The sequence below is a fragment of the Pseudorca crassidens genome, chromosome 20 (genome assembly GCF_039906515.1).
Source record: "Pseudorca crassidens isolate mPseCra1 chromosome 20, mPseCra1.hap1, whole genome shotgun sequence".
NCBI lineage: Eukaryota > Metazoa > Chordata > Mammalia > Artiodactyla > Delphinidae > Pseudorca > Pseudorca crassidens.
Window position 1 is genome coordinate 29,648,936 of NC_090315.1, and position 26,040 is coordinate 29,674,975.

Sequence of the window (26,040 nt, forward strand, 5' to 3'; positions counted from 1 at the left end):
GTTAGAAGAAAACTAAGAAAGGGTGCAGCTACTGAAGCAGCAGGAGGTGTCTGTATTATTTTGATTTGGGGCACATCACCGAATGGGTGTGAACTGTAAGGATTTCTCCTGCATGGGACTAGACAGACTATTGGAGAGAATGGAATCCAGTGTTTCCTATTCCTTCTAAAATAAATATACTTACATTTTAAAAAGGGAGTAACTCAAGTGAAGTGATCAAACAGGTAATAGTATAAGCGACTCTGATAACGTGAAATTGTGAACATGGTTAAGATTCTGATGGAAGCTGCTGGGAAATATTGATGGATATTGAAACTTTCAGGGTACACGTGGGGAAACTGGTCCACGGGTCAGAAAAGTTATGCCCCAGAGTTGGCTATTGAGCAAGTCATAGCTCCAGGTTTCCTGGGGTCCAACTGTTCCTTCTCTGCGTTCTGGGTCTCAGTTTTGCTATCTTGTAAATGACAGTGGCCCTGCCTGTCTCACAGGACTGGTGTGAGATGAAACGGGTGGAAACACCCCAAATTCTAAATACCGAAGCAGCTCTGCAGGCTGCTTATCATTGCCCTTCCCATCCCTTCCATCAGGAGAGGAGCCTGCCTGCCGTGCTGGCATCTTTATCCATGTTTACAGGTGACTGACTGGGCCTCCTACTGAATGTGGCTGTGATTACAAGAAGCTGATGTAACCCCTGGCCTCTCTGCCTCGTGTCCACACAGACCATGCTGGGTCAGGATTCAGCTGGACCGGGTCCCATCCTGGGTCTTACAAGGAGGGACCGACTTGTGTGGCCTCCAACACCATGCCACGTGTCTTCAAAGCCCTCTACGGCACGTAAGGAAAAAGCGGATCCTGGAACTGCCCTTGCAGAGGTGAGTGGCCAACGGTCCCCCCACAGAAGATGGCCTGTTCCTGGGGTGCGGATAAAGGCCTGTCACATCCCCCGCCCCCGTCGTCCTGGCTTTAGGGAGGATCTGAGCCAAGAGGACTGGAGGTCCCTGAGTCTTTGTTAAACTTGAGCTCAGATGGATGTAGAAACACAAGACGAGCCAAATCATATGTTTAGACAGTTAAGAGGAAACCAGGCTCAGCAAGGAACTGCAACCCTGGATTTAGCCTGGGTGAATTTTCCTTCTCTGGGATTTCCTGTCCCTTTTTTGGATGTTTCTATCTATCAAATGTTCAGTGGCAGTTGGTTTAGGCCATCAACTCTGCAGTGAAAGAAAGCCTTACACAGTACTTGGGTTTAGCTGCTAAAATATCTACGGCTGACAAATGCACCCAAAGCTAGGCTTACATGACACAAGCTCCAGGCCTCCATCGATCTGCCCTTAGTGGAAAGAGACACCAAGCCTGAAGACCGGGCTTAAAGAAACATCCCTAACAATAAAGGCCGGCATGCAGCCCCAGCTGCCTCGGGGCAGGGACAGTGGGACTGGTGGGGGTAGGTCCTTAAGGAATGCAGAGTAAGTGAACCTAAAACTCTGTCTCCTGCAACGTTCTTAGACTGCAGTTAAAATTTAACATTTTTTTTTATGTAAATCATCTGGTATGCTCAATTGCATGGGGTCGGGGGGCTGGGGGCGGTTGGCCAAGGAGGGAACAATGGGCTGGGATTAGATAATTTACTTAGTGCTAAAATTCCAGGAAGTTTGTGTTGATCTGGGCCTGGATCTTGTTACTTTTTAGCTCAAATCTAAATCTTTATCTTCCTAGTATACTTGAGAGGACATTTTTTTACTTAGTCATTTTTACAGTTGTAATTTTTTCCCTCTTTCATCAAATAGAGCTGGTTAGATTAGCAGCTCTTAGCACGGAGATGAAAATATTGGTAGAGCCCATTGGGCCCTGTTTTGTTTATTCTAACGGAGCAGGCTTTGATCTAAACATATTTCCTGGGGTCTGGACGAGATGACCTAATTCCTGTCTTATCCGTCTCCACTTTCTGTGAATCTCAGATTGCGTTGGACTGTGGAGCCCTTTGAAATTCACTTTACATTTTTTTCCCACTTTGTTACCCGCCCCTGACATTTGTTTCATTTGGGGTAGCAGTGTGTATGTAACTCCTAGTAAAAGACTCCGATGCTTTATTTTTCTAACAGGACTGCTAAGTTTTAACAGAGTGGGAGCTTTTTTTTTTTTTCTTAAGTCCTCTCATTCTTGACATTCGCAACACGCCAAAAACAATAAGCAAATAATCTACTGCTAGAAATTTATGTCAACTGCAAATCATTTAGGATCTTCTATATGACACTTTTTTCCTAATTTAAAAAAAAAAAAAACCCACTGTCTCCCACCTCCATAAACATCAGTTGAATAAACCCGGGCCAGGAGGATTGAGATGCAAGGACCCAAACTCCAAGTGAGCCTGGAGCCAGCTGGTATCTCCAATTGGTCTGCAGGAACCTGTCCCCTTCCTTACTCTGTGGACCCCATCGCCCTCCACAGCCACTGGCCTGAGGGGCTTTGGGTAGCTTGGGTCTGTCACTGGTCTCCCTTTTTCCTCCCTAGGTCCCTGTCAATCACCAAACTGCTCTTCCAAGTCTGTTTTCCAGAAAGAGGGAAGCCCCTGTGTGTGTGTGTATGGAGACGGGGGGATGAGGCTTGGGGTGAGGGGCAGCGAAGATGAAGGCGGAGACAAGAAAAAACACAAAAGAATGTAGGGAAGGAAAGACGGGAAGAGAAGGGACAAGAAGAAGGTGAAAGGATAACAGCAACACAGCTGAGCGAGAAAAAGAAAAATCATACTGAAAAATGCGGGAACCCCCCCCCCCGCAGGTCGCTAACGTTTGTAAGTTTTGAGGGATGGGAACAAGAGGGCTGGTTACATTATTCGCTGTACTTTTCTGCTTTCTTTTTACAAGTCATATTTTTAAAAATGTCACCAAAATGAATATTTTTAGTTTAGAAATGTTGTGAATTTTGGCTGTCATCATTCCGGGCAGCAACAACCCAGGAAATTTGGTTCTCGGCGATTCCAAGACACACGTCAAGTTTCAGAAGGGGGAAAAGAAAGGCGAAAAAGTGAGGCGAGGCGAGGCTTGGCGGGAGGGGGTGGGGCGGTGCGTTCACATCTGCCTTAAAATAAACCCTGTTGCTTTATAAATATAAATCCATTTCTCTTCCGCCGGGCTGAACCGAAAGGCTGAGTGTATTTCTCACACTGAGAGAGGAAGCAGGCTGGGGGCGATTTCTTGTTTTGGAAATGAATGGAAAGGGGAATGGGCAGGTAATGATCAATAGATTAGAAAGACAGTCGATCGATGGATGGATAGGCAGGGACCAAAGCGGAGAGGCAAGGGAGGTGAGAGAGACCCAGACGGAGACCCCGAGGCTCCGACCTTCTCCTAAGGGCTTCGGTCGCCTCGGAAAGTCTGTCCAAACGAAAAGGCGCGTTTGTTCCCCTTAACTCATCAGAAAACGCTAGAAGGCAGGAGGTTGGTGGTGAGAGGGAAAAGAAAAAATCGCCCGCTCCCTGCCCCGCCCGCCTGCCTGGCTGGCGGAAATGGACGCGCAGCCGGGGCGGCTGAGGGCCGTGACCCCCGCACCCGCCGCGGGTGGGAGCCCCGGGATGGGGGCGGGGGTGGGGACCGCGCCGCGGCCAAGGGAGGGAGGGGGCCGGGCGAGCTGGGTCCCTCCGCTGGGCGTGTGCTCGCGAACTGGCGTCGGGGCTCGGCCGACGGGGCCCCTTAGGAGAAGCGAGCGCTGGGCGAGGGAGTCGGGGAGCGGGGGTGCGGAGGGGCGTGTGCGAGACCGTCCCTCTCGGTGGCCCGCAGCCCTCGGATGCCCCGCGGGTCCACAGGGAGAAGCGCCCCGAGCCTAGAACCACGAAGGCCCGGCACACCGTCGTCGTCGTCGTGCCCAGCCCTGGGAAGGGGTTGGACGACTCCTTCGCAGCGAAAACGTCCCCACTCCGGCCCGCGTATAACAAGAGCTGCCAGAAATCCGCCTTCTCGCCTTGTCCTCACCCTTGAACAGAGGGCTCTCTCTGGGGGCGGCGTGGCTGAGGCTGGAGAGGTGCAATCGAGGAACCTCGCTAACGTGCTGAAACGTCTGGATGATTCTGTGCAGGGCGCACAGCCCAGTCGCTGCCCTCTCAAGGTTTGGGGGCGCCCGTGTCCCCATAAGGTCCCGGCCTGGGGTCAGCGCCCACCTTTCGGCACGCCCCGCCTGGGCCCCCAGACCACCCAGCCTGGGGAGGTGCGCCCTGAGCGGCCATGGAGTGGCCTACACCCCGATGGAAACTCTACTGGAAGGTGGCCCCGACGCTTCTCCCTTACCTGGGCGCAGGGCCACCGGCTGCCGGCGGTTCACCGCCTCTCTGGAAGAAAAATTTCGCCGACCCCTCTAGACACCAACTTTCACCCCGTCCGTTTGCTGACCCCAAAATAGTGCTCTGGAGGAAAACATGTTTCCCCTAGAACAAAAGGGAGAGAGGAGGAATCAGATTGAATTCTGATGATGCAATATTCAACTCGACAGCACTTATCCTTTGCAATGGACTTTTTCTTTCAAATATGCGTGTGTGTTTAAATGCCTAAAACCAAGTTGACCTCTTGGGTTGAGGCCCAGTTTCAGAGTCAGATTATATAACCCCCGCTGCCCCGGGAATTCTCCAGCAATGCTTCTCTCAGCCGCCTGGAAAACGACTGAATCAAGGGAAGTGAAAATGGAACAGTTGAAATGAAGCCGAGGTCTCCATGGGCACAAATATCTTGCTTAAGGAAACTTACCTGGCCGGATGGAACCTCCTATACCAACTTTTAATTTCATATCATTTTTTCCTTTTGCTTGGGGGCAGGGGGGTTGTAAGAGGAGTGGCCAACAAGCAACTGATATTGGGAGACTATCTAGATCCTCCAAATTAAAAAAAGAAAGGAAAAAAGAAAAAGAAAACACATGCCCATGCAAACCTGTTTCTGTTATGCCTTTTACAATTCCTTATTTAGAGAGAGATACACACTCAATTTACTGATGCCTGGGGAAATGTTAAAATACATTTCGGGGCCCTAGCTAAATAGAAATGCACTCTAAAAACACAGACACAGTATTTTGTTTTATCTGTTGCAAAAAAAAATGTATTTGATTACTTGAGTAAAATTACAGTATCTCTGTTGTTAGTAAGTATTAAATGTTAAAGAAATTGGACCCCCCCCTTTCCTTTCAACTTTCCAAGAAAGTGCATGTAACAGTCCAAGTTTTTTCTTCCATAACCTAATACAAAATAAACAAACACTATACCTGCTCTCTTGATCAAGAAGAAGCATTTGCTCTTGTAAGGAACATATGTACATTTTAATGAAAGTGATATTTGTTATTGTATATACAAGAGCATCTACATTTTCTCCACTGAAGGTTGTTCAAGATGCTATACTTAGCAGCATTGTGAAATTCCAGCACACATTTTCTATTGTGAATATACCTACAAGGCAAAATGTTACGTCTTAGTTTCAACTACCAAAACAACACTTGTATTTTCTCTAGAGAATTCTGCGTGCTTATCACTGTACAGAAACTTATTAACATTGAGGACGACTCAAGTAAAAAGCACGATACAAATAGCAGTTCAAAACGGAAAGGGTTAAATCTACCAAAAAAAAAAAAAAAAAAAAAGGAGATTGAATTTTAGAACAAAAATCAAAAAAACCCAAACCTTTCAAAGAACCACACAGTTCAGTCTGTACTTTCAGTCCTTTCCTTAAATTTGTTTCAAAAGATTAGACAATGTGTTTGCTGATAAAATTTTCCAGCAGGATCAAAGTGTACACTTATATACAGATTTTATTAGAGATCTAATGCATCACTGAGGCATTTCATCAACACCAGATTCATATTAAACTGGATATAGAAAATAAGTTAATGCCAGATTAAGACCGCCTAGCAGGGCAACTTGCAATTGCCATAAATGTTACAGCAAGTTTACAGGACTCTAGTCAATTAGTATTTAGTCCAAAAATACAGAAGACCAAAGTTAACGCTTGCATCCTGTTTGCAAAGCCAGATTATATCACTAATAAATAAGCTTTCTTAGAACTCTAGAAGTTGAACAAGGTACAAAAGAATGTCTTCAGAATGTTGTAGTTCAGAGATCTGGGGGGACCAGAAGGTGGGGGGCACGGGGCAAGGAGTAGGAGGCAACCATGGGTCTCATTCTGAACGGGGATGCTCTTTCTCCAGCCAGAGTGGATTTAACTTGTGACGATCTCTTTGCTGTCTTCCACGAAGCGGGTGAAACGGAAGTTGGTTCCATTCTCGCTGCTTGCCATCTTCTCCAGGCCAGCCAGGGGCGCACTGGGCTCTGAGTTCTGGAGCTTCTCCAGGTTTCCCGTCAGCCCACTAATAGGTGAGCTGCTCCCGCTGCCCAGGCTTCCAGGAATTGGAGGGATGCCGCCGTTCTGAATGACCGAGATCTCGTTGGCCTTCATCGCCAGCCCATTGGAGAGCGCTGCTGCATACTGATTCCAGAAACTGGAAGGATCCCCACTTCCTGACCTGGCCGCCAAATCCTTCTGGAACATTTCTGGGAACTTGACGGGATTGCCTCCTAGGAATGTCATGGGGCCGTCCACGGAGAGCCGGCGACCCCGGCGGGCAGGGGCGCTGTTCCACATGTGAGTGCCCATGTGTACCTGGGATGCGGGAAGAGAGGAGAGGAGGGAGGAAAAAACGGGAGAGAGAAGAAGGGAGAAGCTGAATAGTTGAATCTGTCTCAACTCATATCCCAACACTCGACAGGGCAAGTGGCCACAATGTCTATTCTTATTACCTGCCCGACAGTGGGAAGGGTAACAAGAGCTGTCCACTCCAGTCCGCTGGTAATAAGGTGTCTGCTCTCTGTAGCCCTGGGCCGCCTTTCCTCTGCCCGGGCAAGGATGCCTTACTTACTCCTTTTTTATTACCTGTATTTAGCTTATAATGGCCTCAAGCAAGCCAGTCAGTCACAGATAGCTCCTTTCAGGGGGAGAATTGTTACGTCCACTCTCATTGCCATGGTAAGTATTGCATCTGACACCTTTTACCCTATAAATGTCCTTTTCAGATGGGAGGAAAGTGCCCCTCACTGATTGCCCATTGGAGGGCCTGTGCGTGGAGAGAAAAAGCCAGAACGTAATTATTCATTTCACTTTACTGGCCGCAATCTCTAGAGAAATACTGTGTCAACAGAAAAATGTACACAGTAAGAGTGTTCAACTGTTGCTCTAGAACTTACGCATATTTGCTTTCTTTCCAACACATATCAGTAGGAAATGTTGTATGATCAATTATCATAATACCCATTAGCAGAGTGGTGACGTTACTGTTTTTAGAAAGACGAACCACGCTGGACTGCAGAGTTATGAAAAGATAGATGCCAACGCTGAGGAGAACTGTAATTATTAAGTGATACGGGCAGCACACAGGCCGCACGGAGGTCTTTAATCAATACCCCATGGCAACGCTGGGCTGTCTGACTTGGTAGGTAAAGCAATTCATTTGGTGCACTTAGCGAGTCAACAGGACTGGGCCGCCGCTTCGCTTAGGTACCAAATTATTCAATGCACTGTGACATTGAGCAAAGCTGCGGCCTGCCCTAGTCCCTGCCGTGATCCCGACCTGCACGGGCACCCACATTTCTCCGGATCGGTCACGTGCAACAGGTTCCCTTTCGAGAACTCTCTCCCTGACTATCTGGACTGAAGACTCTGGGAACGTACCTTACAAACAGTCAACGGCCAGGAGAGAGAGAGGGTGGCTAGGGTGGGTCTGGGTGAGGTACAGGTGGAGGGAGGTACCTTAAGATTGCCTTTTGTTGTAAAAGCTCTTCCACAAATAGTGCAAGCAAAGGGTTTCTCTCCAGTGTGAGTTCTCTCGTGAATCTGCAGGGCGCTCGACGAGGAGAAGGTCTTGCCACATGTGTTGCAGTAGTGCTGTTTGGGGGTCCTCCTGGGCAGAGCTGGGAGCAGAACTGGGGACGTGGCGGACGATGACAGAGGCCCAGAAGGGACGTGACTGGTGGGGGTGTCCTTACTGTCCTGAGTCGTCACATGCACGAAGCCGTTGACCTCTGTCTTGATGAGAGACGCCAACGAGTTGGCGGGAATCACCGCCGAGTTCTGATTGGGGCCAAGGTTGGAACTGGGCTCAAAGAGCTGTGATGGTAGATCTCGCATCTGATGTGTCAACATGTGTTGCTTCAAATTACCCTTGGTGGAAAAGCCACGATTGCAGACTGTGCAAATAAATGGTCTCTCTTTGGTATGACTTCTGTAGTGAATGTCCAAGGCACTCTGACAAGCAAAGGTTTTGCCACAAATGTCGCAAGCAGTGTTTTTAAATTTACCCCGGTCTCTGAAAGGGAAGAGGATCCCCAGAGAATCTTCTTTGATGATTTTCTCTGTGTGACTAGATGTCAAATCCAAAGCCCCACCGTTCACTGGGGTGGGAGACAAGCCATTGGCAAAGTCGCTTGCCCCTGCTCTCTGTGGCTTCTCCTCGGCGCTGGGTGACTTGTGGAACTCCTGGGTGCTGTTGGATGGGGACAGAGCCTGCATGGAGGAGGTAGACTCTGAGATGGCCGGGCTGCCAGCACTCTGGCTCTCCATGTCACCACCCACCGAGGACGAATCGTTGGTCAGGACGTCCCCCTCGACCGACCCGTTCTCCACTGACTTCAGGCTGGCCTGCAGCTGCTCTGCCAGGCCCGCATTGATCATCTTCATCTGATTTTCCAAAGCAGCGATGCTCGACATCTCTAGAGGCAAAGGCGAGGAAGACAGGCTGTCTTGGGACGCATCCGCGGACTTGGGCGTGTCCGGGATGCTGCCCTCAGGACAGTCTTCCATGTTTTCATCGGAGAAGTTGTCTAGGTCATCAAAATTTTTCTCATCAAAGGAGCCCGTGTCAGACTCCATGGACTCGGGGTAGCTGTCAGGGACCGGGGTGTTGGGAATCTGGCCCCCCATGTGCATTCGGATGTGCTGCTGTAGGACAACGGCGTTCGTGAACTTCTTCTGGCAGATGGGGCAGGAATGCTGGACTCTGAGCGGGGGCATAGCACGATGGACGCTGTAATGGGTTTTCAGGTTCCCTTTCGTGGTGAAGGCCCGGCCACAGATCTTACACTTAAAGGGCCTCTCCCCGGTGTGGGTGCGGTAGTGCATCTTCAAGGCGCTCTGACAACTGAGGACCCGGTGGCAGATGACACACTCATTGGGGTCAGTGGCCTTCTTGTCAATGTTTTCGACCAGCTGCTGAAGCTTGGATGTCTCTGAGGCCTGGGCTGAGTCCAAGAGTCCCCCAAAAGGAAACTTCGACTTGAACTGCTCGGACATGAGCGGCAACAGAGGGTTGGTGAAAGTCGAGGCACTGCCTGGGCCAACGTCGGACGCTAGGGAGCTCAGCACGCTAGTGCTCACGGTTGGGGCTGAGCTGGGGACCACGCCACTCTCTTCGCTTTTGCCACTGGAGGGGGGCCCAGTGGAACCTTCCGCTTCCTCTGGGAGCCCACCCGGGTTTCTCGAGGCCGGCTCGGGAGCCCCGGAGTCACTTTTGACGGAGCCCAGGGGGCTGGCGGCAGAATGGCTGATGGGGATGGGGGCTGGCTCTTCGGTCTTGATGAAGGGGGTGAGGCTTGGGAGGGTCGGGGGCAACGGCAGGCCGACTGAAGTGGTCAGAGTGGGCAGGACCGGTTTGGTGTCTAGCCAGCTGGTGACCGGCTTTTCTGGAGGAATGGACATGCCGTAGGGGATGCCGGTACTGGTCGGGATGTTGTCCAAATGCTCAGGCACGGGATAGGGGTTCATCTGGATGTGAGGGTATTTCTCTTTGTGGCGCTGGAAGTGGACTTTGAGGTTCCCCTTGGTGGAGAACCTGTTCCCGCAGATGTTGCACTTGAACGGCCTCTCTCCGGTGTGGGAACGGAGGTGGATCTGCAAGGCACTGTCGCTTCCGAAGACCTTCGCACAGAACCTGCACTTGTGTTTGAAGAAGGCCTCGTCCGAAGCGCTTTTTGCTTCGAAGGCAGTGACATTTGGTGGCTTGCTTTTTCTTTGCTGGGCCAAGGCAGACAAGGAGTTTAAATCCTCTGCCGTCGTTCCGATGTTGGGCAAAGGGCTGGGGAAAACCGAGTTAGCAGGGGCCGGCTGAGGTAGAAGTGGATTAGATGCAGGACTCAATAGACTGCTTATTGCAAAAGCTGGTGAGGAAGATGCCGAGACTGCGGGGTTGCCGGCATGGGCATGGGAGGCACCCGCGCTCGAAGCCACTTTTTCCGAGGAGGGGGTGGGAACTGCCGCCGCCAATATGTGAACGCTGGGGGAAGAGCCGCTGTGGGGTGGACCGATGGTGTTGCCAGAACTGCTCTGAGGTAGCTGGATGGGGGGGAGCTGTTTCACACCGCTGATGCTGGCAGATTGGCTAGCGAGGCTCTGTGCTAACCCAGCTGCTGCCGCCAGCTGCTGAGATAAATGGGAGCTGAGTGTGGACAAGGGGTTGGCAGATGTTCGTACAGTACCTGGAGAAGGACTAGAAGATGTTGGCAAGTCTGTGTTCTGAGAAGCCAACAGCAATATTTGGTGACGAATCTGTTCGATCAGTTGCAGCTGGTGGATCTGCTGCTGCTGCAGAGCTAAGAGCTGGTCCATCAGGGCCGGGACGGCCAGCTTGCCTCCGGAGGCCCCACTGCACCTCGCTTCCTGGGAGAACTGGGCCACCGCCACCTTGGTGCTCTGGAGGTTCTCGATGATGACGTTGCTGTTGATCACAGAGAAGTTGCCCAGTGTTGTCAGGTCCCCGAGTTGAGGTAGAGAGGTTGTGATCGCTGAGGTACCTGGGCAGGAGCTGCCGCTGCTGCAGCTTGGGGGGGCACTGCTGTCGCCACCGCTGCTCAGGGGGCCGCTGGCGCCTTTGCTGGCCGCTGGGGCCTCCACCTCCATGGACTCTTCCCTGTCCGGTCCGTGGGGTTCCGCCAGGTCACTGCAGTCTCCTTGCTCTGTCTTGTTAGCCGTGTCGTTCATCTGTTCCTCGGGATGATCCGGAGTGGGGCTGGGGGAGAAGGTTTCAGGCGGGGACGCTGGACTTTCATTTACAATTAAAACTAGTTGGTTTTTAGTACAGTTCTTCTTGTGGAGCAGAAGATCTGACAATTCAAAGAACTCGGCGCAGCACCGGCCGCAGACGTGGGCATCCTTGCTCTTAGTGGTGCGGTTGGGTTGACCCTTCTCTGTGTCTCCTGCAAATGTCAAAAGGAGCAGGGTTAGCGAGTGAGCCAGGACACCCAGACATCCATGACTTCAAAAAAAGAGAAAGGGGTTGATCAACTCTTTTCTCCCTGCGAAACTCAAAACGGTGGCCCCTGAAAAACAATCAATATTCCCTAAGAACAATCATGATTAAAATTTTAGGCTGTTGGAGGACTTCCTATCAAGCTGATATCTCCGAGAGCCAGGACCTTCAGGTCATCCATCAAGATATAAAATACTGCGAACTGCAGGCATTGGTGCATAATGAAATTCCATAGCAAAATATCGATTTCCAATATTTTATACACGTTATTGTCCACTCATCCAGAGACGGTCCAGCCACCATCCTGAGGACTTATTAGGCTCTTGAGTTTCTGTCAACCTTATTCATTTTCAACTGATTCAAAGATACCTGTGACAGTTTGTTCTGTCACTAAACTAATTTGTAGTCATTCAGGTTCCAATCAGTGGTTGACAAGGGGGAAAAAAATGCATATCACCAAGCTGAAGACGGACAACTTGAAAATCACCTCCAGCCCCTACCTAGAACCTGAGCTACGTCTGATCCGTGACAAGCACACTTTAGCCACATCAGTAAGAAATCCTCCAGACCGCTCAAGACTCAGTGGAACACAAGAGAAAGCAACGTGCGCCCCCCCCCGCCAACACACACACACACACACACACACACACACACACGAGAGAAACACAATGATCATAATCCGTTACAAGGCCTGCCTGGCACCTATATATCACCCTGTGGCATGTTTATTTTTAAAATTAAAGAACGCAACTGTGGCTACTATCCCGCTAATCAAGGAATATATGCCACTATGTTCCAAATGGCAACATTATGCCTCTAAATATTTCAACAAAAGTGCTCTACGTATAAAGACTGGCACAGGATTTACATTTCTGATTAAACATCAACTTAAAGAAAGATGTGCAGCTAAGGGGAAGTGAAGAATAATTCTTGGTTTCCAGTTTGGAAATGCTTTGCAATTCTCCTTTTCTGAACGCCTTTAAAAACAGTTTGCTCTTAACTGTTATCAATTGTTTAACAGATTGTCCTGAACCTTTCATTATAAAATCCCTTTATTTCATGTTTGTTTCCACTGGTTGCTCAGATTTCTTCTCACTAAGATCCATTTTAAACATAAAAATCTCCAACTCCAAGCTAACATCCTATTCAAAGACAGGATGGCGTCCCATTGTTTGCCCAGCATGGGGAACACCAACTTCTGTTGTACAAATGGTGTGTGGTCATCTCCGAAGGCTGTGGAAAAAAAAAAAAAAAAAACTGTTTAATTCAAGGATTACCTCCCTGTGTGCTTTTCTGCAGAACTGAATCAGATAATAGTTAGTTTCCATGACTTCCAAATTGAATCTCCCAGAAAACTTGCAGGGGGAAAAAAAAAAAAAAACTAATTGCAAATATGAATAAACGCAAAATCAAAATGCTGCTTTTTCAGTAAACTTAGAGTTGACTCAAAAGAACCTGCCATTTGCCTCTTTGTAGTAAACATCAAAAAAAAAAAAAAAAGGGAAAAGAAAAGAAAAGCTTGAGTAGTTTTGCATTCCAGAAAATATAATTAATACCCAAATACTAACTTCTGAAAATTCCTTAACTCTGTTTGCCTTGAGTGATACCACAGTTGATTAGAAGCCCTGGTAAAGTATGCCAAATGTATACGCACTTTAGTCACTGGGAGGGTTATTTGAGTAGCTAAGTTATACTTAACAAGCTAGCTTTCCTAATACCCATCTTTTAATCTCCGCAAGGGTATAGTGCAAAATGCATTAACAATACAAAACAAATCTTGGTTGGAGCAGAAAATACCAATAATGATTCAGTTTTAATTTAATGTTTAATCATCCTAATTGGCACAGGATTCCTCTGCACATTCAAGGTGCTATTTTAAGCCCTTTCTGTCTCTCTCCCTGCTTTAAAATAATGTAAACAAAATACGCTAAAGTTATGTTGCTTAACTTGGGATGAAAATAATGTGACAAAAATTCTGTTTAAAGTTTCTTATTTTGACAACCAATTTTAAATGATGCATCCATTTCAGATGCTTATTTTAAACTAGGAAATGCAATTCCTAATATATTCAACCGAAATGTTATTTCTTTCTCTTTGCACATTTCCATATGTAATGGTTATGTTTCCATCTACTTTTACAGCCAATTATGAAGGAACAAAAGCTATTCTGTTTGTTCACACATTTTCAACAAAATGCATTAAAACTATTATGTCAGCATGTTCTATTAAGCTCTGCATTCAGTGGAAAATACTTTTCAACCAGCTCACATTTATCAAAACATAAAGCCACTTTAAAACACAGTTTTGCTTGGTCAGCTGGGCTTAGACAAATAATGACAGATTCAGAACTAAATAACTAGCAAGGGAAATCAGAAAACTGACTTCGTCAATTGTACACATTACAATGCAGTTGTTTCAAATATTTAGCACATCTGTGCTCACGATTAAAGGGCATTTTTAATTCTTTATAACTTGCAAACATCTGATATTCTCATAATATAGAGAGAAAATAAAAAAGGTTACTTTACAGGATTTAGCTGATTATTACTTTCCTGTGCTCCAATTCTGCATTTGTGCTGTTTCAAGACTCACTTGAGAATTTTCAAGTTTTTTGACCTGAACATTTTTACATTTAGGGTTGTGCTAACTGGATGGAAAATATAGACATTTAAAAATAAGTGCCTGCCTTCTTCTAAGAGACTGTGTTTAAAAAAAGCTGCCTATATTTTACCTTAGATTTTCACATTTTAATAAGCTGACATTTGATCTCACTGTAGAGTCAACTAATTTAATTTCCTGATGTTTATGAACACCAAAAAAAAAAAATCCTGATATCTATTTTGATTTATTTCAAAAGCAGGTGTCGCTACACTATCATCGTTCTTAACTTTAAATCTATCTGCCTTCTGAACAGAATTCCAACGAAACAGCTTTATAAAATAAAAAAGATGAAACATGAGGACTAGCTTGAATCTTTAACTACCAAAGGAAATATTTTAAGTTGTGATAAGATACACACACACACACACACACACACACAAACATGTTCTAATTCATTTTTCTGACCATTTGCTATCTTGCATCTCTCTCAATAATCTGTTACACAGGATTGCAACTGGTGACCCCCTTATAGTAAATACAGTTGCCTTGTTCCCTGTACTATGGTGAAAACAATATTCCAGTTCCTCTCCTATGGATTTTGCATACAAATTAATTTTGTAATCGTGGTCATATAGAAAAATTTAAGAAGTAGTGGTTTTCTAAGTATGTACACACAAAAAGATATTTGGAATTTTCTGCGTTTCTTTTCCCCCGCTCTGGGTCAGGAGAGGAGGTGATCTTATAGCTCCAGCCAATGTATATGAAAATCCCAGATGTTTTAGTTCTCATTGTACCGTTTAGGTTCTTGACGCCCATTTCAAATGTGTCAGTTTTCATCATCTGAACTAAACATTGCAGAATAGGAGACAGAAAATTGAAGTGTTCCAGTGTATCCGTCTGCTGAGAAAACAAAAATACAACTATGCCCCACACTGAAAGGTTTAGCCAGCCAGGAAAACAAAACAAAACAAAACAACACAACAGCCCTACTGTACCATGTTGAGTTTTCCTTTTTGGAGCTCCCCGGAAAGACCCTTCACTTGACTTCCCATTACCTTCAGCTCACATTAACATTTTTAATAGAGCCTCACAAGATTGTGATTTTGGAACCTATCATTTTAACTGGCTGTTCCTTTTTGTAGACCAATTTCGAAAGGCTATCACAAACATTTTTGATTGATTGGTCTTTTCTCGTTTTCTTTTTCTTTCACAGACCTGGGAAAAACCTGCATTCGAATAACCAGCTTAAGATTCCAAAGCAATTTTCAACACCGCCACATATGCTCTGCATATTTTCTGTAATGTCTTAAGTTTCCTCTATGGGATATGCAACCACATGACACATTTTACTGGCCCCCTTCAAGTCCCCTCACTGTTCTGACTGGTATTAGCGTATTCTTGAGGGGAAGAATACAAGGGAAAATCTCTGAAAAAATAACAACACGGACAAGACAGTCCTTTGAAAATCGTGATACCAGCCCACCTAATGTACACAATAAATGAAAGGGGAAAATGTCTTCCCCTTGGATGAATCAAACTGAACACTAGATGGGGTTCCAGTTGCAAGGGTTTGTTCAAAAACTTCTTTGTGGCTTTCCTCTTCCAGTGACGCGTAAAAGAGACTGCTTAAGGCGAGATCTAAACTTTGACTACATAAACATTGGCAAAGGCACAAGAAACTAAATCCCTGTTGTTTGAGGGTAAAACTGAGCTATGGGAACTACCTGTCAATCTTCCCCTTTGGGGGTCTGGCATCTGAGGGTGACAGGGGAATAAGGTTAGGAAAAGAAGCCAAGCTGATAAGGTGAAACTAAAATAAACTTCGAACTTCCTGCTAAGTGACTAGCGAGACTCAATTTGGGGGTCACTGGGAAGATTCTGAAGGACATATTATGATCTGGACCTTGTCACCTCTGCATGGGAGGAGGCTAGCAAAGGTTAAAACAGCTCGACACATCTAGGTTTTCTAAAGCCTGGCACACCGACTTTTTTTCTTTTGGAGGGGGAGGGGTGCTGGTTCTTGGGATAATTTACCATCTCCTTCGTTCAACTGCTCAATGACTGCCGTTTTGGTAATCTAAGAATATTTGGGAAGACTGGGCTAGCTGTATCAGGCGGTACCTTAGAAAAACCGAATTAAGTTTACAGAAGGAATTAGTTCTGGTTACTCCACTGAGCTTGGCTTTTCCCAATTTCAAAAAAAACTGAACTGCTGGTCTAAGTCTCCCCCAGCTTTTCGGTAAGATCTCTGCATTAAAAATTTGGGTTTCTGCTTTCTAAAGGACTGTGGGTCAAGACACCTTGCTACCTGCGAAAGTAGAAAGAAATGAAATAAAGTCCCCAATGAATAACCTATAAATTGGCACTCGTGCCTATAAACCATAGGTGAACCTGGATGTAAAATAAATCACAAAACATTCGGTATCACAAATCCACTTTAACACATGCTTTCTCGTGTCCATCCACCCTTCGCTTGTTTGTGTGTTTGTCACATTTTTGGAAGTGTGTACAGCCTGCAGCAAACCCCCCCCCCAAACAGTTTGCATTTTCTCAACCAGAATCTTCCATTATGCCACAAACTTAAAATAGGCCTGATTAAACATGAGTACTTTCCAACTGCTTTATCGTGCAGGTGTCCGTTTTTCAAAAAAAGCAATTAATTACAGTTCTCTCTAACCTTTGGGCCCAGAAATCAATGTGTTGCCATTAAGATGCTCACAATGAGTAAATTACTTTGGTAAATAATAGAATTTCATTATTAATATAAATAAGAGGAATTTTTATGATACTTTATATGAGAGGCAGGGTGTTATCTCCAGTTCATGATGCTTTTCTCTTTCTTCCAATATGATCTTTTCCTTGAAAAAGCTGGGCACCGAAATCCTTTCTTAATAGATGAATGGAGTCTCAGTGGGCCATCCATGTAGTTCCAGGAATCTTAAAAACACTACCCAAAGAAGAAAAACCCAACACACACACACACACACACACACACACACACACACACACACACACACACACACACCCTGAAATCCAAATCGCTAGTAAAGAACCCACATATAAAATCATTAGATTCTAATGTGCCCGTTCCTCAGAATTATTTATCTCGGTAAATAATTTTCCCAATGGCAGTCATCTTTCTACAAGTAATTCGAGACTTGTTGAATATCATTTAAGAGACAAGTAAGGTGCTAAAATCTTGGTTTCATAGGAAACAGAAAAAATCCCCCAGTTTATTTTAGGGTTTTATAGGTGCACCAAAAGTAGAATTAAAATATGAACATCATAAGACTGACCAAATAATCTTGTTTTCTTGAACTTGTTCCGATGAAGTTATCCTCCGGGCTGCTGAGCCTGGCTGGGATTTTCTTTGTATGCGCGCACACACTTAAACACACACAGGCGTGACATGCAGCACAGCAAGCCTGGCTGCTCCCAGCCTTGGGAGTCGCTCCTTCAGGGCTCTGGTAACTGGGGTCTACAAACTTTTCTAGGTCCCACTCTGGGCTGAGCTCACGAAATTGCAGATGCCAGCATCTGCTAAGGGTACCGCCGACTAGATTTCATTTGGTGTGTTCAACATTTCATTTGCCATATTGTAAGCCCATCTCAAGACAGAAAAAAAAGTAACCACATTGTTTAAGGAAAGGTTTATCTTCTAAAAATTTAACAATTTTGTGTATATTAAGACAAACAAACAAACAAACCCGCAAACCAAAAAACAGAACCCGACAGACAACTCTTTGAAGTGTATTTTCTGGGTGGATAGAAGAATGGGTTGCTGAATATACTGCATGAAAGGTGGTGACTTTTTAAAGGTAACTTGGAGACAAGTCATGATCTCTCAGTTCTCTGTATCTCACAACTATTCCCAAATAAAAAGAACTGGAGTGTGTAAGGCCCTCCTGTAAATCAGACATGGAGGAGGATTAGTTGTGTACTAATATTATTACAACATACTAAATCCTGTAACCCTATTACAAAATCTACCCTCTAGGCAGCTTCTCCTAAACTTATTGTTCAACCATGTAAAAACAGTCATAATCTAAAACCATTACAACTGGAGAAAAGGAGGGGGGTAGGGAGAGGTGAGAAAGGGGGCTGGGAGGGGAGTGTTTCCTACAGTGCCCCTAACAGTTTACTGCCTCTTAGGACAATGAACCAGCTTTGGGGGATAAAAAAGAAAGGAAGGAAGGAAGGAAAAAAGGAAAAGAAAGAGAAAAAAGAAAGAAAGGAAACTTGATTCAGTGACTTAACTAACTTACCTCAAAGCTCAAATAAACTGCAAAAAAAAAAAGTCCTAATAAATAATAATGGTCAGAGGTAGTGAACTCCATTTATGCTATCGCTTTATGAGAAGCCTTAACTATTAAAAACTCTGGATTCAGAAAGCGACAGGAAAAAGGCAAAGATCTAGCAAGCATCAATTCTCTGGGAAGCCCGAGCCTTTATTTTTTCTTTTTTGAAAATATAGAAAATCAGTACACATTTATTAAAAAAAAAAAAAAAGACTTAAAAAACTCTTGCCTCTCCTCCCATGAGGTTTGGTCCTCTACAAACTGTTAACTTTAACAGTATTACTGTGAGGACGGTCTCACCAGAAACTTTAGGAAAGATGGGTGTGGGAGTGAGATGCAGAAGAGACCAGCTGAGAAAACCCAGAAAAATACCGAGGCAGCGGCCTTGGGTAATTTCACCTCACTGTACCTTGACTACCCGGTCTTGCCTGGGGTGGAAAGCGGGCATCAGGGGTTCTTCTCAGCGGACTGAGAAATCGCAGAGGCTCTGGGTAAGGCTTGAAGCTCCAGAAAGTACTGGGGTGGAGGGAGCAAATATTGTAAACAAGTTCCTTAATCGGTCTCTGTTCTCCCCAATTTCTTAAGGGACCCCCCACGCCAGGAGTCCCTTTTCAGGACAGTCGGGGTTTAGAGGGTGGGAGTCCCTTCGCTTCTCTGCCTGGGTTCTGCGCGGGTCCCTGCGCCCCAGCTCAGCTGAGAAGCAGGCCTCTCAGGAAGGACCCCGGGACCCTGGGGCCCGGGCGGCCGCAGAGTTTAGGGGACAGAGGTGCCGACCAAAGGGCACGCTTCGGAGCCCTATCGGGGTCCAGTTCCCTCCTCCACACCCCAAAATGACACCCGGGACTGGAGCATCCCGAGTCGCGGAGACCGCTTGGGGGTTGCCCCTCGTCCTTCCGCAGCCGAGGGGCGAGCATTGTGCCCGGGGAACCGAGCCCGAGCGCCGCTCCATCGCCTCTGGCCCTGGGCCTGGGAGCTCGGAGGCCCCTAAAGTGAAACACCTTTAGGAATAAGGAAGGATTCGAGGTGTCCTCCCTCTGTACCCCCGACTCCCTGCCTGGATCTCTCCCACTCTCGGCCTTAGCTCCCTAACACAAACTTTGTTCTGGACTTGTTCGTTCCTTTCGGGACCCCTCAGCTGTCGTCTCCATCGTAAGAAGCCAGTGCCTCTGTTTTAGGGGGATTCTCTCGTGGCTAGATAGCACCCCAGGTCTGAAAAAACGACCCTTACGACTCCTGGAAGTACAAGGTACCACGATCCTCAGCGGGAGCCAACCGAGTTTAAAGATTTCTTGGGGGCGCGGGGGATGCATGTGTTGGGAGAAGAGATGCTGGGATAAACTTGGGTAGCCGGACACCGACACTTTCCCCCGCCTGCCGGCACTCAGTCTGGGGAGCACCCAGCTGCAAAGAGCACTCTCCACTCCGGCCTCCACCCCGGTGTGTCAGGCACGGGCGCCCCAACACAGGTCCCCATCTTCTTGCAGCTCCGAACTCCCAAAGGCACCCCATTCCGCGGTGCGGGCCCGGGAGGAGTGGGAGCGTTGGGGGGAGGGGGAGCGCGGCGCAGGGAGCTCCCCCAACGTTCCGAGTTGAGCCCAGAGCACAAAGTAAACTTCCTTCCCTCAGGCAGCAGGGCCAGGGCGGCGGAGGCCAGACCGGGGCCCCGGGCGCGGGCCGGGAAGCGCGTGGAGCCCAGCGCAGGCAGGGGCCGACGGCCTCTGCCCGCACCCGCGCCCCGCCGGGCACCCGGGCCCCTGCCGCAGCTTGGCGGGTTCCGGGCTCCGCTCCCCGGAAAAGCCGGGACGGAGAAGCAAGGCCGGCGTGCCCTCTCTCCTCCCCACAGGAGGACCCAACAACTCCGGAAAGATCCTGCCGGGAGAAGTGTTTGCTTTCCCCGTTGCAAGGGGGGAAGCCCAGCAAAGGCAAATTGAAAATTAAAAAGAAAAAAAAAAATCGCGGAGTCGAAAAGGCGATTCGGAACACGGCGGCGGTGCCGCGGCCGGGCGGTGGGCGCAGGGGTCAGCCGCGTGTGCGTGGGTGCGAGTGCGCGTGAGTGTGAGTGCGAGTGCGTGTGTGCGCGTGTGTGTGTCCGCGGCGCGGTCCAGAGCACTCACCATCTCGCCGGGGGAGCGAGGCCACTTCGGGGTCGGATTGGAAATGTTGAGGCTTCGCTTGCTTCCTCCGCGACATGCTGGCTCAAACATCAGCTGGGGCAGAATAAAAAATTACTAAAAAAAAATCTTCTCAAAATTACGGAAATCGAGCGGCGGCGGCGGCGGCGGCTCCCCCCGCCCGCCGGCCCGCCCGCCCCCTCCCCGGCTCCCCGGCCCCGGGCGCAGCGCGCATGTGTCCTGCTATAATTATGATTATCAATAATGCATTGCGATTAATCATAGAGGGGCTCTTTGAAAGGCGATTGGCACCGGGCCAGCGCTATTCAAACCCGCTCGCCTTAATCAATTAGTTCGTGATTTGCTGCAGACCCCTGTCTCTCCGCGCGCTGGCCCAATAAGCCGGCCGCGGGGCTGGCTCTGCGCGCCGCGCCGCCCGACACTGGGTTAACCCTCTTCGCGACCGCCAGGGACTCCGCGGCCGGGCCGCCGGGGGCCTGCCTCCTCGCCTCTGCGCACCAGGCGCCCCGGCCTGAGCCCCCCTCCCTCCCTCGGCCCCCCCATCCCGGGCTGGGCCGACCCAAATTAGCATGCCCTCCCCGGAATTAAGCCTCCCCGGGTGGGGGGTGGGGCCGGGCGGCGAGGCCTGGGGACCCGGGCTGCAGGCGCGCGGCGAACTTCCCAACTCCGGCGCTAGGCGCGCCGGCCCGCGGGGGGAGGGAGTCCCGTGGCGGGATTTGGGGGTAGGAAGTCCCGTTTCTTGAGTGTTTCTTCGTTTCTTTAAGAGCTACCAGAAAGCAGCCCACCCCCACACCCATTAAAAAAAAAATAAGCGAGTGGGGAAGAGCCAGCCCCACGCCGGTCCGCCTCCCGCCCGCGGCCAGGCCTCCCTCCCGCTCGCCGCCTGGCTCGGCGCTCCTTCGCCCCGAGTTCTCCATCCCCTGGATCCCGGGCTCGCGGGGCGCGGAGAAGAGGACCAAGGAAAGGTTTGGGAACATGACGGGTTTGGGGCTTTGGGGGGAGGGGCAGCTCTCCCGCCACCCCGATCCTCCTCAAAGGGCCCCGATCCTCCAGCCTCTCGCTTGCTCCCTCGCTCCCTTTCTCTACCTCGGACATTCCCAGGACAATTAGGGCTGAAGTTTTCGGGAGAAGCGGCCCTGAGCCCGTGGGATAAGGGGGCGGCCCGGCTCCGCCCAGGACCCCTCCCGGACCTCCCCCTCGGCAGCCCGGGTTGGCTGCAGGGTGCGTCACTCCGCGGGGAGGCGGCGGCGGCCGTGGCGCCGCAGATCCCGGGGCGGGCGGCGAGCGGGGACCGGCCTGGGATCCGAGTTCAGCTCCAGCCGGGGGGAGGGGAGGGGCCGCCGCTTACCCAGCACGCTGCAACCCTCCCCTGGCCTCGGGAGGCGCGGGCCTGCCCCGCCGGGCTCCGGGCAAGGCCAGTCCCCGGGACCCCTGGGCTCCGCGACCTGGGGGAGGGGGCCGTACCCCAGGCTGCTGGCGAGGTGACCGAGCTGAGCCGGGAGTGAGAGGGGGGGTCCTTGTCCGCAGCTGCCTGGCCCGGCAGAAGCTCGCCTCCACCTCTCAGGCACTTGCCGACAGCGGCGCCCAAACTTTTCGCACCAGCTCCATCTCCCCAGGCTGCGATGCAGCCTCCCCACCCGAGCCCCAGAGCCCGGAATGGGGATCCCGGGGCCCGCACTCCCTCCGCTGGGCTCGGGCGCCCGCGAACCTGAGGTTCAGTCCTCGTCTCAGCCTAGCTCTTCCCCCTCGCGCCTCAGGGTCTCCTCGCTCCGAGGTTCCCGAAGTCCTGCGCCCGAGGGACAAACTAAACTTCGGTTGAGTAATGGGGAGGAGGGGGTGCAGATACACAATCCCTGCCCTATCTCGCGATCGGGAAAGGAGAGGGCTCATAAGGACGCCCCAATTCGGGAGCGCCCTGGAGTCTGGAGAGGAGCACAGTCGGTTCGCGCGAAGTGGGCACCAATCTTCGGGTAGAGTTTCGGGTACTCCGGACCCTACTGCGCTCCCCCATGACTCTCTCTAGCTTCTTTGCGCCCCCCTCTTTTGAAAAAACCTAAATCTTTTGTGTGCGGGTGAATGTTTCTGTTTTCCTCCTGGAGACTTTTTCTTGGTATAACTTCTCCTTTCTTTCTCCTTGCTCGCCCTTTCTTCACCTTTTCTCCCGCTTATTTTTCCTCTCTTCTGCCCTCGCTCGGCTCCTAACACACGCGCACACACACGCACACCCTCTGCTCCTCGCTCTTTCTCCCCAGGTCCTGTTGGTTACAGTAGATTTTGATAAAAAGACAAACGAAGCTATCAGTGGGGCTGATGTTGAAGAATGAAGATAATAATGTTTCCATAGGTGGTGCTTCAAATGCCATTATTTCTCACTGAATATTTAAAGAGATCCCTCGGCAAAGATGGATCTGCCTGCTCCTGGGGTGCGAGCCGCTCGCTTCCCCTAGACACCCGGGAAAGTGTGCAGGAACACGTGTAAACCCTACACACACACACACACACACACACACACACACACACACACACACTCCGCAAACTGTGATCCTCGCAGACACCCCAACCCGCGCTCTCCCAGGTACACCAACGCGGCCGTATGCACTTGCACACTCGTTTCTCCGCTTATGCCCGCGTTTGGAGCCGCCCCGCATCCGTCTCTAACAATCTTGGCTTCTTTAAAGTCCGGGCCTACGGAGCACCGCGTGCTGCCAGGAACCAAGCGGAGCTGGCGATCCCGCAAACCCCTCTTCCCGGTTCGCGCCGCGTGCTCCGCGGGAAGCTCTCGGGGAGTAGCTTCACACGTGTTCGTTACTTGCTCTGTGTGTGATTAAGATTAAGGGCGGGGGGAAGCTTTCCCTCCCTCCCCAAAAACCACCAAAACAACCAACCAAACGAAATGCACACGCAAAAGCAGCTTCGAGATGTTTAATTAAAAATGGGCGAACAGAGACGAATTAATCGGGGAGATCCAAACTTTAATAACTTTTTTCGTTCTTTTGCGCCCTCGAAGGCGTAGAGGCAGGGGTCTCGCTCCGTGCGCAGCGTCCCCCGCTAATTTCTTGTTTGTTTTCTTTCCCTCTGTGGCCGGGAGAGAGGAGAGGGAAGGTGGAGGAGGAGGGATGGGAGGAGGGGAATGGTCGGAATGGCCGGGAGAGGAGAATTGGTCTTTATTGTTGACGGCAATACATCGATTACGGGCCATTGTCTCAGGCCCAAGTTCCGTGGTTCGCAGACACCGGCGCCGAACTGCCAAGGCGCACGGGTGAGGCTTCGTGTACCGCGAGGCAGAGAAATAATTAAATTAATAAAAACGGAGAGAGAGTGGGGGTCGATTTGCACTTTTGAGCGGGTCGAAAGAAGGCTGGGAGTGCGAGTGAGGTTGCCAGAGCTGGACCCGTCCCCACGCCCTGCTCACTCAGGAGACCTGTGCGCTCTACTGGGGGTCGCGGGTCCCCGCCTTAGGTGGGGCAGCTGCTGGGGAACTCGGACTGACGGGCTTGGCACTTAGGGGTTGCTCCACGTCAAGGAATGGGGGTGGCCCGAAGTGAGGCAGCGGCTGCGCCAGGGTCGTGACCTCGTGGGCCGGCAGGAACCGCACCCGGGGGCGGCGATTGGCGAGCTGTGCAAACTCACATGTGGGGGGCTTGATGCCTGTGTTTCTACCAACACGTTCCCTCAGTTTTCCCAACACCTACGGAGTCCTTGGTGGGTTTGGCTGGGCCGAAGAGCTGGGCCCCAAGGCTTCGGGCCACAGCCGAATTCCCAGCGAAGGGGTTTCCCGGCCTCTCCCCTTCATCCCCTGATCCTGGGACGAGGAGAGGGTGTTGAGCCTCCCTTTTTCTGAGGCCTGGTTCTTCCACCCGCAAAAGAACCTTATTCTGGCCCAGTCTGACCCCGGGTTTGGGATGGAGCCTGGAATAAGGCCTGGCCTGGGCCCGGGACGCTCCTTCTCTTTCCGCCGGCGCGGGCTGGACACTCTACTACCCTTGAACTGAGGGTCGGCCCCACTCGCCCTGCCCCGCGCCCCTGCTTCCTCAGCCCCCCGGCCTCAGGCCCCGCTAGCCCCGCGGCCGAAGTTAGGAGGGCAGGAGAGGAGGTTTCGTTTTCTGGTGCCAAGCAGAAAGCAGCGAAAAGGCGGCCGCGGCGTCCCGGGGGCGGGGGTGGAGGCACACCGATGGTATCAACATTATTGATGGGGAAATATTAGGGGCAGGAGCCCGGAGATCAGGTTCCCAGTCCCTCCCCTACCCGGAGGTGGGAGGGACGGAGTGGGTGGTGGCAGTGGTGGCGGCGGTGGCGCGTGTTGGGATGCGGGCGGCTGAATGCACCCGCATTAAGCACTCTTGGGATTTATTTATATTTTTCTTGTCTGAAAGTTGGGGCGGGGGGAGGAGGAAGGATTGACTTGGCTAGTACCCTAGCCCTTAAGCTCTTTCCCAGGGTTGGGGCCAGAGTGGTTGGAGGAGGGGGCAGGAAAAATGATAAAAAGCAAAGACCAAGTTTGGAAAGCACACCGTAGGCTCGCTTATTTTCCAAGCCCCGGTCCTTCGCTTCCCCGAGAGTTTCAGAAACTCCTTCCTTAACCGAACTGCTGTCGCTCAAATCCTAATCTCTCCTCGGCCACTGGAGAGGCTTCGAACCCGAGGCCTGGGGGAGCAGGCTCAGGTGGGTACCCCCGGCCCCGGCGGAGACTCTGCCGCGAGCGCTTGGCGCGCTGGCTCTCCAGCAGCCAAGTCCCGGCGGCGGCGAAAAGGCGCACTTTCTGGGGGAACCCGCCGCCCGCAGCCAAGGGCTATCTCCAGACCGGCGCCGGGTGCAGCGCGGGGACCAGGCGCCCAGGCGCCGGCCACGGCGGGAAATTCAGCCGTGGCGAGCGGAGGCCGGGCTGGGTAACCAGCCGCGCGCATCCCAGCCAAGGGTCCCGCACTACTGGCAAACTTCGTATTTCTTCTCTTGCAGGGCCATCTGCACGCCGGCATTTAGAAATTGACTTCGCTGGCGACCGCCAAGTGCCTGTGATTTTTTTACTTTCCGTCTACAATGAGCGTCTTGCGCTTAAATTCACTGCGCCCTGCATGCAACAGTACCTCGCTAAGGGGTCTCTGGGTATAAAATGCCTCCCAAAGGAAATGTATCGAGGTAGAGAAAGTGAAAAAGACTAATCAAATTTATAAAAAGAAAACCTTTGCTTCCTTTTGGTTAAAATCCCTTTGCGGTTTTCTGAGCGTGAAAAAAAAAAAAAATCATCACCATGCAATAGAGTGTAGCTAATTCCTGGAACCTATTAGGAGGATGTCCAGAAAGCCCAGCAGGGCTCACAGATTTATTCCCATCTTTGAGCTCAAGAAGTAGGACTTTTGGATCCAGTGAATAGTAATCAGTTCTTATATGTTGGGAATAGGTGTGAGATCTCTGGAGCCCTGGACTCTGTGTGCATTGCGGGGTGTGACTGGGGGTCTGCCAGGAAGCTCATTTTCATTCATAAAAGAGATCCGCTCCAACGACCTCCCTGTGGGACGCCTAGATGAACTAATTTAGCAAATCTCTTGCAACAGACTTCAACCATATATATATATATTATATACATATATATAATATATGTATATAATATATATATTATATACATATATAATATATGTATATTATATATAATATATATATTATATATATTATATATATATATATTCTGCCTCTTTCTCGAGCAAAAGGTCCCTTTTTAAAAGAACAGATCGACAATTGCCAAAGAGAGG

General features: G+C 49.9%; 1 protein-coding gene across 1 annotated transcript; it reads right to left on the minus strand.

Annotated features, from left to right (window-relative positions):
- Positions 1-5,061: 5,061 nt before the first annotated feature.
- On the minus strand, positions 5,062-22,076 carry SALL1 (spalt like transcription factor 1). Its single transcript, XM_067718316.1, has 4 exons — positions 22,002-22,076; positions 20,276-20,368; positions 7,769-11,209; positions 5,062-6,625 (listed from the first exon to the last, which is right to left on the minus strand). Exons 2-4 carry the CDS (start codon positions 20,349-20,351, stop codon positions 6,189-6,191), a joined length of 3,954 nt encoding a protein of 1,317 aa, XP_067574417.1. The 5' UTR covers positions 20,352-20,368; positions 22,002-22,076; the 3' UTR covers positions 5,062-6,188.
- Positions 22,077-26,040: the final 3,964 nt, after the last annotated feature.